The sequence below is a fragment of the Labeo rohita genome, chromosome 15 (assembly GCF_022985175.1).
Source record: "Labeo rohita strain BAU-BD-2019 chromosome 15, IGBB_LRoh.1.0, whole genome shotgun sequence".
In the NCBI taxonomy this organism is placed as follows: Eukaryota; Metazoa; Chordata; class Actinopteri; order Cypriniformes; family Cyprinidae; genus Labeo; species Labeo rohita.
Window position 1 is genome coordinate 9,057,424 of NC_066883.1, and position 12,959 is coordinate 9,070,382.

At 42.6% G+C, this 12,959-nt stretch overlaps 1 protein-coding gene across 1 annotated transcript; it reads right to left on the minus strand.

Moving 5' to 3' along the window:
• Positions 1–3,285: 3,285 nt before the first annotated feature.
• LOC127176762 (olfactory receptor 51E1-like) lies at positions 3,286–4,203 on the minus strand. The gene has a single exon (XM_051128541.1). The coding sequence runs from the start codon at positions 4,201–4,203 to the stop codon at positions 3,286–3,288; it is 918 nt and encodes a 305-aa protein (XP_050984498.1).
• Between the last annotated feature and the right edge of the window lie 8,756 nt (positions 4,204–12,959).

Genomic DNA, 12,959 nt, shown 5'->3' on the forward strand with positions numbered 1-12,959 from the left:
ATGTACCCCTTACCCACAAGTGCTGATGTAGTGGCTTTGAAGTGGCTTTGAGATAGCTGACCAAGGTCTGCTCCACCCGGGACATCGTCTTGTAGGGTCGCTCATCAAATTTCCAAATAAGACGATGCTTGCCCACGACCTCGAGATCTCAGCATGGAGGTCGGCATGGAGATGGTGGCTTACTCCGCAGATAAAACAGCTGACCAAGGTCTGCTCCACCAGCGGGACATCGTCTTGTAGGATGACAGATGAAGGGAAGAGCCGCCCATCATCCAACCCTGGGGAACGGGCCACAGATCTATCAGGTGAGGAAGGAGATAGGGGGTCACCCGTCTCCATTCCCTCCAATAGATCCAATTGCGAACCCCAAGAGTGTAGCAACCACCCCACCTCGGCAGCAGCGGGGCCAGCACCCTGGGGAACGCTGGTGAAGGCTCCCTCCTCAAAGAGAGCCTTCCGGGAGTGGAGCGTCCGCAAAGGAAGGAGCTCGCAATGCGGACAGTCAGCCCCCTCGAGGGCTGACGCAGCGTGCTCCGCTCCCAAGCAGACCACGCACAGCCGCCCGTGACGTTTCGCCTTTCGATTGGCCAGATTACACATGTGTTCAGAGCGTTTTCGGACGCAGCTCGAGTTCCTGAAGGGGAAAATTTCACTGTCACTGGACATGCCCCATTGAAATGAATTGTTCTACCTATTGGATTGTGTTTTTTTTAATGTCTACACCTACCCCAACCCTAAACTTAGCCCTTACTATAATACAAAAACAGTTTTATTGTTGTACAGTGTGACAAAAATAACATTAGATTGATGTGTGCGTGGCCAGTAGCTAGAGCTGTATTCCTTCTAGCCTTAACCGCTCGCTGTCACTCTTATCGCCGGAAATCGGCAGCTCTTTATTGAAATGAATGGGATGCTCGTGTTGCTTTGTCGCTGCCTGTCACTGCCTGTCGCTTGTAGTGTGAATGGGGCTTGAAGGCTGTGTATCTCATCTCTCTGTATCTCTCTGCCTCCATGTTAGTTTGACCCATAAAGCAATGGTCCCGCACTCCACTCAACCTAAACATGTGATCACTTACGCCACAATAGTGAATCTTTCTTAAAGAGACCTCAAACTTTGAACATTTTAAGGGTGCACGTTCTCTGCTTATTACCTTGAATTTAACATTTATACATTTCTAATCAAGTATTTTTAAACAATGAATAAAACAAAATTGATATACATTTTTTACAGAAACATAAATGTGCACAAAACTTGTCTCTGACATTTACATTTCCTAAAGCACAAACACACATGTTCAGACACAAGAATCATGAGTCCTAGAATATAAAATAATAATAATAATAATAGTAGTAGTAAATTAAAGCTTAAATGTGGCCAATTATTCAATGGGCCTCTCTCCATCAAAGGCTGAGTAAAATGACATATTTGATGTGTCTTCATAAATGATAACTCTTCAAATATGTGTGGTCATATCACCATTTTGTTTAAATGGTTGTTTAGAAACAAGGGGTGGCTTAACTTCCCCAAAGGCTCAAATCACCCTGTTCTCCCCTTTTCTATAGAATTACTTTTCCTGTTGACAAAAGATATACACATCAGGATTTGCCTTTATTTAACATAAAGTATGTAGACAGATATTTGTGAGCCTCTAAACTGAATCCTTATTACAGCTATTACAGCTAATAACAAAATAAAATGGGATCATTTATTTTTTTAATTATTTGAATAGATTTACATTTAAAAGAATTACTGAAACTATTCATTTAGTAAAATACTTTACTTAAAGCCCGTATATATAATGCATTGTAAAAGTATTTTTAATGCATTAATTATGCTTTGTAATGCCTCTTATAATGCATTGTATGATCTCATGAATAATTGTAAGCACATTTTTAATATGTTATAATACATTGTAATCTACTCCTTGTTATAGGGTACAACAGGGCTAAAGGTGCCCTGGGCTAAAAGGCACTTTTGATATTATTTTCCTTTAAACCACTAGATGGCAGAAAAATGTGGTGTAGCACTTTTCTAAAACATCTGCTTTTCAAAATATGCATGCAAATTTGGCTTGATGTTATCACGGGCTGCAGCAAAAGTCGATTATGTGCTTACTTGATCTAATATATTTGATGTTTTTAAAAATGATTTATGTAGCAAATGAGAATCGTTAAAAATTTTTAATATATCATGAGACAAATGTCTTAATGGTTTTGTTTAAGATACTTAAAGCAGCAATTTTTAAATAATGAAAGAATATATAAAAGTATGGTATTTGGGGTAAAAAGCGCCACTGTTGGGGCTAAAAGGCACAATAATTAACATGATAATTAATAGAAGGCTGACTTTTCCATTGGTTGACATAACATTGTTAGATTCAGATGGTAAATATCATATGTTATGCTGGGTGTCCTTCTTAGAGTTAATCTGTCTATAATAACAATATATATTATATTATCTATATTAAATAAAAACTATAATCTATATTAAATTATTACGAGATCTCCAATGCTTTTAGAATCTCTACATTTTAAAATGATATTGTTTCTGTAAGTTAAAATATATGTTTTATATTAACATATCTTAATTACAGTATATTTATTGGAAAAAATTATTTATCAAAATAAGCAGAAAATAGTAGAAAACAATTTTCTAACAAAAAACATTATTTTAGCTAAAGTATTTGTGTAAATATTGCCTGCCTTTTACGCCATGCTGGTGAGCCTCTTACCTCGTGTGTGAGGTAAAAGGCCCACCTTGCCACCTCATACATTCATAAGATTTTTAAACAAAATGAATGACTTGTATAATTTATTTTCACACAAAATCTGTTGCTCAATAAATGATCAATACAAATGTATATATTTTTCTGCAAAGATACACTTAGGGAGCAAAAACATTTTTTTTTTTTCTTAGGGCGTGCCTTTAGCCCCATTGTATCCTGCCATTAGAAAGTATAATGCAGCACACGACCAACAATCCTTTATATATTACTGTGCATTTTAACATTGGTTAAAATTATTTATGAGAAAATCAAATGCATTACAGGATGCATTATAACCTTTATAATGCATCATACACTACAAGACTTTAAATAAAGTGTTACCAAAATGAGAATGCCAACTGAATAAAAGATGCTAATTATTGAAATGAAAGCAATGAAAAACAACAAAAACAACATCATGTTAGGTAAATTACCTTGTTTTTAAAAGATGAGTGACTGCTTAATTGAACAATTATCTTCAAACTTTGTTGTCTGTGTAACAGTATCAAAACAAAGCAGGCTATCTGCAGACTTTTATTAGATGTCTTATTTTTTTGCGGATACCAGGAAAATTTAGACCATAAACAATAGGATTAACAAAGGGTGGTATGACAATAAATTCCAGTGAAAGGATAACAGCCAACCCTATAAGAATTTCCCCATTCACAAACCGACTCAAAGTGAGATCGCAAAAAACAGCAACTGAGAAATTGAAAAGGATCGCTATGTGTGGAATACAAGTTTGATATGCTTTGCTCCTAAACTCTTGTGAGCTTCTTTGACAAATTCTAAGAATTTTGACATAGGAAAATAATATAAAACTCAAAGGGATAAAAATTGTTGTAATTTTTACAATCAGGCCATAAATATTATTAATATTATGGTAGACACAAGATAGTTTGACAATTTCATAGTTGTGGCAGTATACCTTAAACAATTTGTTACCGCACATTTTCAGCCTGGTAGTCAAAAGAGCACCAAAACCAACAAAAATCATTGGATAAAGCCATGCTATAACTATTAAAAGAGTTAGAAAACGTGTGGTAATTATGTGATTGTAATGCAAAGGTTTACTAATTGCCACAAGCCTATCAAATGCCATTAGCATTAATATTGTAAGTTCATGAGCTGCGTATGAGTAAATGACAAAACTCTGTATGAGGCAAGCTTCATAGGAGATTCTGTGTGTATCATACAGCAGGTCTGTCAGTAACCTTGGGAAAAAGCCAGCTGTACCATATACAGAGTTGATGGACAAACAGGAAATCAAAATGTACATGGGTTGGTGCAATGTCCTTTCCAGAAATACAGCAAGAATAATAAGGACATTAAAGTATATGACAACACAGTAAAAAATGAACCCTAAACTGAAAAAAGCATATTTTATACACCCAAGATTTTCAAACAACATGAAGTAAAAATATGTTTCATTTCCCATTTTCCATACACAAACGATACTTTCATTGACCTGAGGAAGAGAGAACACATTATAATTCATATAATTTTTACACCAAAAAATAAAGTGTTTATCACCTTTTAATGCGTTTAGCCAAATGGAATGCAGTGTGACCTTAATGATTTAATAATTAAATGAATGGCTAGCACAGTAATGATTAAGCTGTCTCAGAAACACACTTTACAAACATTACAAACATTGTAAGAAATACCTTCTGATATACACTTTGAAAAGACCATTATGGCATCTTCATGAAAATTGCAGCTAATGAGTTCTGTTTGTGTTGTGTCACCAGCACACAGGCTTTTATAGTATCTAACACGTCTCAGGCGGCCTGCTGTGGCATAAACTCTGCAGTGGGAAAAAAAATGAAAGAAAGACAGACAGAAAGAAAAAAAACTGACCTTGCTTAGCTTAAAATCTAATTTTGGCATTGATGTGTAACAAGTATATCAATTATTTGCCTTAACACAAGTGTTTTCAAGAGTGGAAAGATAAAGTTCTCAGGAGATTTCACTCAGAGAACAGCCACCATCAACTGTTTTAATGGTGAGTAGGCTAATTAACATGCTACATATTACATATTTTTATTCATGTGATATGTATTTATTATTATTATTACTATTATTATTATTTTATTGTTGTTGTTGTTGTTGCTGATTTGTGGGTGAATTAAAAAGCTTTAATTGCAACTGTAGCCTTAATGCACACTTATTTTGACATTTTATTTGTCACATTCATTGCTATAGTTATTACTTATTTTAGTTTGGAGAGTAAATCCTTTGATGAATAGAGTAGACTGGGTACAGTTGGTACACTTTTTGCTTTTTCTGTCACCACACCAAAACTAGGGACTGAAAAGAAGTGATTTTTCATCTGGCATTTCATCTGGCATTTGCTTGTCTACTAAAATAGTAATAATTGTTAACATCCATAAGTAGGTCATATTTGCCACAATTAGCTCATAAACACAAGAAGATTTTCTGTTCCAACTGTACCCATGTCGGTACAGTTGCAATGCTGTAAAACTGCCTAATCCCACTGCAAATCTAAAATACCTTTAAAAATATGAATTCAACAGTTTTGTTTTGTTTTTTTCCATTCATTATTTTATTTGATTATTTGTTTAGTTTAACTAAAAGTAGTTCATTTGTAAAACATTGTACAGTAATGGCAAACAGCGACACAATATTTAATTTAGGTTTCATTTTAATAGTAACAGCTGAAAAGTTGAGTACAGTAACAGTAAAGAAACACTGAGCAATTGCAAACATCAGTAATAAAACAAATCAAATGCAAACAATAACCTAATAAATATAATAAATAAATGATACATTGTGTCTCAACTTTTTCCCCCGCTGACCACCTCGAACATTTCTCTAGATTTTACGATGACCTTGCATGACACAAAGTCATGCAATATTTCAGTTTTTAGAGCACAGATTAAAGTTTACAAAAATTTAAGTCAACTTTAACAGTCAAATAAGGATGAGGAGCTAGTCAATGTGGAAGGGAGGTGGTGAAGTAAAAAACTTACCTTAGGCCATGTCCACACTAATACGTTTTTGTTTGAAAACACATCTTTTTCTCTCCGTTTTGGCCTTCCGTCCACACTGAGATGACATTTTTGTCAAAGAAAACTGAGCTTCCAAAGTGGACAAATTTGAAAATGCAGTTCCCTGTCTGTCGTACACTCCGAGTTGTGTCCAGTGTATGACACTAGGGGTCGCCCTTGGGAGCCCAAACACCTCTGATAGTTTGAGAGAAGGCCAATGAAATTGGGTGTGCAGAATTTGCATAGCTGGCCACTCCCCAGACATCCGGGTATAAATAGGGCAGCGCATGCTCTGCTCACTCATTCTGTTTCTTCGGAGTCGAATACAGCGTCTCTCTGTGAGAAGCTGCACCATTCACCTCTTCGTCGTTGGATTCATGGCGCAAGCAGGGGGGCAGCTGTGGCCTAATGGTTAGGGAGTTGGGCTTGTAACCAAAAGGTTGCGGGTTTAAGTCCCAGGTCCGGCAGGGATTGAAGGTGGTGGGAGTGAATACCCTCAATACCACGACTGAGGTGAGTCCCTTGAGCAAGGCACCGATCCCCCAACTGCTCCCCGGGCGCCGCAGCGATAGCGATATGGCTGCCCACTGCTCCGGGTGTGTGTTCACGTTGTGTGTGTGCGCGTGTTTGATCACTTCTCACTACTGTGTGTGTGCACTTGGATGGGTTAATTGCAGAGCACAAATTCCGAGTATGGGTCACCATACTTGGCCACACGTCACGTCCTTTCCTTTCCTTTCCCTTCTCAAACACAGAGAGTTCCCCTGCGTGCTTCGACGGCGATCTTGAAGAGCAATCTTCCTTCTAAAAGAGCAATTTCTCTGAAAGAGCTGGCGCATTTGGGATTGTGTGTTGTAAACATGCCTTTCCCTCCGTGTCATCCTGGTTGCGGCTTACCTTCCCAAACGATCGACACGACCGTTGTGTTCAGTGTTGAGTTATGCTCACGCTGATGCAGCGTTTGTTGTTGACTCATGTTTTGCTTGCGAGAACATGATCATGGACGCGCTTTGCTCATGAGCCGCGTGCTTTTACGCAAAGCTGCGGCTTACTCCGACTGCTTCCCACTCTGGTCCTTCTACTTCCGGGTACGAGGCCGTTGCGATGTGCGTCGGTGGCGAGCATTAGGAAGCAGGGAAGGTTCCGCCAGGTAAAACCCTGCAAACCTCTCGCTCCTTGCGTCCCTCGATCGAGCTTCTGGACGAGTTTGTTAGTCTGTCTCAGTGCAGCTGACTTTCTTATTCGGAGCTCCTAAATGGGCAAAAATGGTTAGCGGCAGCATCGCTAGGAGGGCGTAAACTGTTTGAAGCTGAAGCTTCAGCTGAGCAAACCTCTGCGGGGGGGCTGATTCTCAGTTTGAGGCGGACGCTAAAATGGCGGCCGTGCCTGAAACGGGCAGCCAAGGAGGGGCTGATTAATAGACATCTGGGTAACGACCTGTACGCTCGTTTCCAGTGCCTGTTTCCCGGAAGTGCACGAGAAGTCGATGAAATCGCGGAAAGCCCGTTTAAAAAAAAAAAACGGTCGGAACGCGATATAACAACTTCTCCTCCTTCAGAGGGTTTCAGAGATTCCCCAGGTGGAGGGGGCGATTGCGGTGTACTCCCCGCAAAACGCCGCTTGTTGGGTTCCTCCCATGACTCCCATCCAGGGCCTGTAAGTTCCTTCCGGGCAAGGCTTACACGGCTTCTGGACAAGTTGCGTCCACCTTACATGCCACGGCCATCCTCTGGGCGTTAAGGCCGTGGCGTTGTGAGTTCAGTATGAGGGTGGTTCCAACCTAGAGCTACGGGAACTGCGTACAATGACCGATTACGCTCTCTGAGCTATGAAGTCATGGCGCACGCTCTGAGAAGGGCGATGTCCACTTTGTTGGTCCAGGAGCGCCACCTGTGGCTTCACCTGTCAGAAATGCGGGAAATTTGAAGTCCGCTTCTTACCCCCCATTTCCCAGGTTGGGCCTTCTGACCCACCCAGATCCACTCTCGACCCGGGGATGAGAGATGGATTCGGCACAAACCCATTTCTGCCTGGTCAGTATAACCCAGTATAAGACTGTGCATAGTCAGTGCTGTAGTGCGTGAGCGCACTCTGGTCCAGTACAGCAGTCCCCTTCATGAACTAGGGCTTCTGAGACATATGGCATCTTCAGCCGCGGTCACGCTGCTGGACCCGATGCATATGGAACCGCTGCAGCATTGACTTCATACCGAGTCCCGAGATGGGCGTAGCGCCAGGCTCACATCGTGTGTACATCACACTTTGTGTTGCAAACCTTCAGCCCTTGGGGACACATTAGTTCTGCGGGCAAGCATGCCCCGGGACAAGTGTCTAAACGCACTGTGTCTCAACAGTTGCTTCCAAGTCAGGCTGGGGCGCCATGTGCAACGGGTATACAGCCCCGGGGTTCGGTTGGGCCCTTGGCTGTTTGGGCATTCAATTGCCTGGAGATGTTGACAATGCTTTGGGCCCTGAAGCGGTTTCGGCCTCTGTTAGGGCGAGCATGTGTTGGTTGGCGCTGACAACACAGCAACTGTGGCAGACACTGACCGTCAAGACGGTGTACGCTACTTTCGCATGTCACAACTCACCCGCCATCTCCTGCCCTAAAGCCAGCACAGACTCAGGCTTCTGTGCGCCATTCACTTTCCGGGCGACAGGTTCACCCCGAGGTGAGTGGAGGCTCCACCCTCAGACAGTCCGGCTGTTTTGGAGTCAATTTGGCCAGGCACAGGTAGATCTGTTGCCTCACCAGAATCCACTCATTGCCAGTGGTAGTACGGCCTGACCAAGGATTCTATGGTCCCTGGACGTGACCAGGAAGCCTCCAGAAACCTTCCACCCGCAGTGGTAAGCACCTTATACAGGACTGAGCCCCCTCCACCAGGCGGTGGCATGTCCTGGAAATGGCGCAGGTGTTCTTCCTAACCCACGGAGTTGCGGCATCAAATCTGTGCTATCCCTCCTCCAAGGAGGCCCGGATAGGCACCTTTCTGCTTCTACACCAAGGCCCGTGTACATCCGCCATGACTTGGTAGAAGGCAGATCGGTGGGGCACGATTTGTTAGAGGTGCCCGGAAGGTGAACCCTCCCTGGTAGCACCATATCCCCTCTAGATCTGTCTGTGGTCCTTCTGGCCTACAGTAAGATCCGTTGAGCCCTTCAGTCAGTTGGTTCTGTGCCCTCTCCATGTAGAGGTCTCCCCGATTGCACGCACCTCTGTTAAGAGCGGGAAGTCTTCAAGCTCTCTCCATCAACATTCGTGCCTGGAATTCGGGCCGGTAAACTCTCATGTTGTTCTGAGAACCCGGCCTGAATACGTGCCCACAGTAACCACCACCCCCTTCAGAGATCAGGTGGTGACCCTGCAAGCAATTCCTTCCCAGGAAGATGACCCCAACCTGACCTTATTATGCCCGGTCCATGTCCCACGCATTTATCTGGAACACTCTCAGCACTTTAGACGTTCTGGTCAGCTCTTGTCTGTTATGGAGGACAGCAGACAGGGAAGGCTGTCTCCAAACAAAGGATCTCCCACTGTCTTGTGGATGCGATCCGTATGGCCTACCAGGCCAGAGGCTTGCCCTGCCCACTGGGAGTGAGAACCCACTCGACCAGGGGCATCGCTGCCTTGGCAGCTCTTGCGAATGGGGCCTCGTTAACAGACATCTACAGAGCTGCAGGTTGGGCTACACCTAATATACTTGCCAGATTTTACAATTTGCGCATGGAACCAGTGTCAGCTAGAGTCTTAAACGCAAGCTCTTGGCTCAGCACTCTGGTTGGGTGTAGAGCTTGCTTAAGCGCTTCCCCTAATGGTGATTATGCTTCTAAGTTTCAGTAGGTTTCCAGACGTGAACCCTGGACACCACATCACTTGGCACTTCTGGACGTGGCAGAGTTCGGCAGAGGAACTCGCTGCAAAAACCCAACACAAGGTATGGTTACTTTACTAACTTTTGGTTGGATTTGTGCCCCATATGTAGTGGCTCCTTATGTGGCCCCATGTGTGTAATTCCACCTATGACTCTCTATGGTGTGGTGTTTCCCCTGAAGACAGGTTTGTCTCTAAGATCTGAATTTGGTAGTCTCCCTTAGCGTGAGACCCACTTCAGGTCCCATATCTAATGATATTCACTTTATACCCCCCCTCTGGGCAGGTTGTGATCTCCATAGTGCCTTTCTTTCCTACGGGAAACAGGCACTTTCCCAACGTTCTCAAGTCACTCAGCCGCTCCACTGAGGAAAGGCCCGGCTGCGGGTAACGCTGCCTGTGACAGGTCAGTTCTTGGACGTTGGAAGGTCATGAAGAGGTGAGCAGCATTTATGTTAACACTTTGGCTTGTTACTATCTGCGCCCGATCATTCGTGATGCGGCCAGACTTGTGGCGTTTTTATATAGGGACCCCTAGTGTCGTACACTGGACACAACTCGGAGTGTACGACAGATAGGGAACGTCTCGGTTATGTATGGTAACCCTCGTTCCCTGATGGAGGGAACGGAGACGTTGTGTCCTCCATGCCACAACTCTGGACTGCCTCTGAGTGAGTTGAGACGCTTCGACTCCTCAGAACAGAATGAGTGAGCAGAGCATGCGCTGCCCTATTTATACCCGGATGTCCAGGGCGTGGCCAGGTATGCAAATTCTGCACACCCAATTTCATTGGCCTTTTCTCAAACTATCAGAGGTGTTTGGGCTCCCAAGGGCGACCCCTAGTGTCGTACACTGGACACAACGTCTCCGTTCCCTCCATCAGGGAACGAGGGCTACCATACGTAACCGAAACGTTTTCGCGTTGCAGTGTGGACTGTGAAAACAGAGGCTTTTGAAAACGATGACGCATGTTTAGTCACATGACGCATATTATACCAATCTATGTTTATACCGGTAATTGTGCTATGTGCTATTTCCTTTCACACCGCTGCTAAAGATATTTACCTTGTACACATACTACAGTCCTAAAAAGATGACAGAAAATGTACTCACAGTTGCTGTCCTGACTCCTGCAGCTAAATGTGAGGGCAGCTGCTTTTTAGATAAAACATGAGTGAGCGCGACATGGACGCATCAGTGAATCATAAGATATTTCCGTAAAAAAAATGATCCTGCCAAAATTGCGTGAAAACATATATTATGTCTGTTCCATCTGTATCATCTTTTTACACCACGCAGTAAGGTGAATTTAACATTTTCTTATGTTTCAGTGTGGATGAGAAACATTTGGAAAATGCTTGAAAATGCTAGTGTGGAAGAAAAGCGTTTAAAAAAAAAACCAAAAAAAAACAACAACTCCCTTTTCAATCCGGACTAAAGTAGATGTAGCCTAAGAAAAAAAAAAAAAAAAAAAAAAAAAAACTTTTGGCCGGTATCTTTGGACTGGAGAAGCACATGTACATTTCCATGACTGAAGAGGGTGCTAATACACATGTGCGAAGCAAATATCACAGATCAGACTTGTTGTGCACACAAGTTATTTAAGGTGTTTCAAATGGGCCCTGTACCAACTGTACCTGGTCTACCCTAATTCCTGAAGCTTTGCTGCGTATATGTGACTACTGATCCTCTTAGCAGCACATAAAACAAACATTTTATCCAAATTCTGAATGGATAACACATAAAGCTTGCTCCCTTTAAAGCAGGGGTCACCAAAGGGTCAGAGGTCCAGGAGGGCCGGTGTCCCTGCAGAGTTTAGCTCCAACCCTAATCAAACACACCTGAACCAGCTAATCAAGGTCTTACTAGGTATACTTGAAACTTCCAGGCAGGTGTGTTGAGTAAAGTTGGAAGTAAACTCTGTAGGAACCTTCAGGAACAAGTTTGGTGACCCCTGCTTTAAAGAATGCAAGGTACATTCAAGTCACTGTGGTCGGAGCAAGATGGCGATTTACCTTTTCTACTTAAAATTCAACATTTTATTTATTTTATTTTTTTTTTTACTCTACAGAATGATGAAGATATCATATTTAAATCAATGTGATAAATAAGTTTTGTCAAAAGTAATCTAAAAGTAATCTGATTATATTACCTAAAATGTGTAATGTAACGGATTATAACGATTGTAACGGTCAGCAGCCATATTACCCTGCAGCCCAAGACCGGTTGCCCACTGAAGCTAAGCAGGGTTGAGCATGGTCAGTACCTGGATGGCAGACCTACTGGGAAAACTAGATTGTTGCTGGAAGAGGTGTTAGTGAGGCCAGCAGGGGGTTCTCACCCTGTGGTCTGTGTGGGCCCTAATGCTCCAGTGTAGTGATGGGTAAATACAATCTATCCGACATAACTTGAAAGCACCATTAGTTAAACTGCTAGCAAATGTTAACAGTAGCAGTCAATTACTGCAAAATTACCGAAAGGACATAACTATTGTAAACAGTAGGAATTTAGCACACAAATATTCACATCGTTTTATAACAGGTTTAGAGGGTGCTAAGACAGACAACAGCACAGCCCTTATGAAAATTAACCGTGAAAAAATAAAACCAAAAACCATGATTACTATAGTTAAACCATTGTAACCACAAATTAACAGTGGTTCCCTATCTGTCGTACACTTCGAGTTGTGTCAAGTGTACGACACTAGGGGTCGCCCTTGGGAGCCCAAACACCTCTGATAGTTTGAGAAAAGGCCAATGAAATTGGGTGTGCAGATTTGCATAGCTGGCCACGCCCCGGACATCCGGGTATAAATAGGGCAGCTCATGCTCTGCTCATTCATTCTGTTTCTTCGGAGTCGAATACAGTGTCTCTCTGTGAGAAGCTGCACCATTCACCTCTTTGTCGTTGGATTCATGGCACAAGCAGCGGCGGTCTCTCCCTTCTCAAACACAGATAAGTGTTGTGAGAGTTCCCCTGGGTACTTCAACGGCGATCTTGAAGAGCAATCTTCCTTCTAAAAGAGTAATTTCTCTGGAAGAGCTGACGTGGTTGGGATTGTGTGTTGGTAAACATGCCTTTCCCTCCGTGTCATCCTGGTTGCGGCTTACCTTCCCAAATGATCGACATGACCGTTGTGTTCAGAGTTGAGTTATGCTCACGCTGATGCAGCGTTTGTTGTTTATTCATGTTTTGCTTGCAAGAACATGATCATGGGCGCGCTTTGCTCTAAACTGAATCCTTATTACAGCTAATACAGCTAATAACAAAATAAAATTAGATAATTTATTTTTTAATTATTTTAATAG

Excerpts from the sequence above, each read along its gene's own strand:
- LOC127176762 (XM_051128541.1), bottom strand. The coding sequence starts at position 4,203 with ATGGGAAATGAAACATATTTTTACTTCATGTTGTTTGAAAATCTTGGG.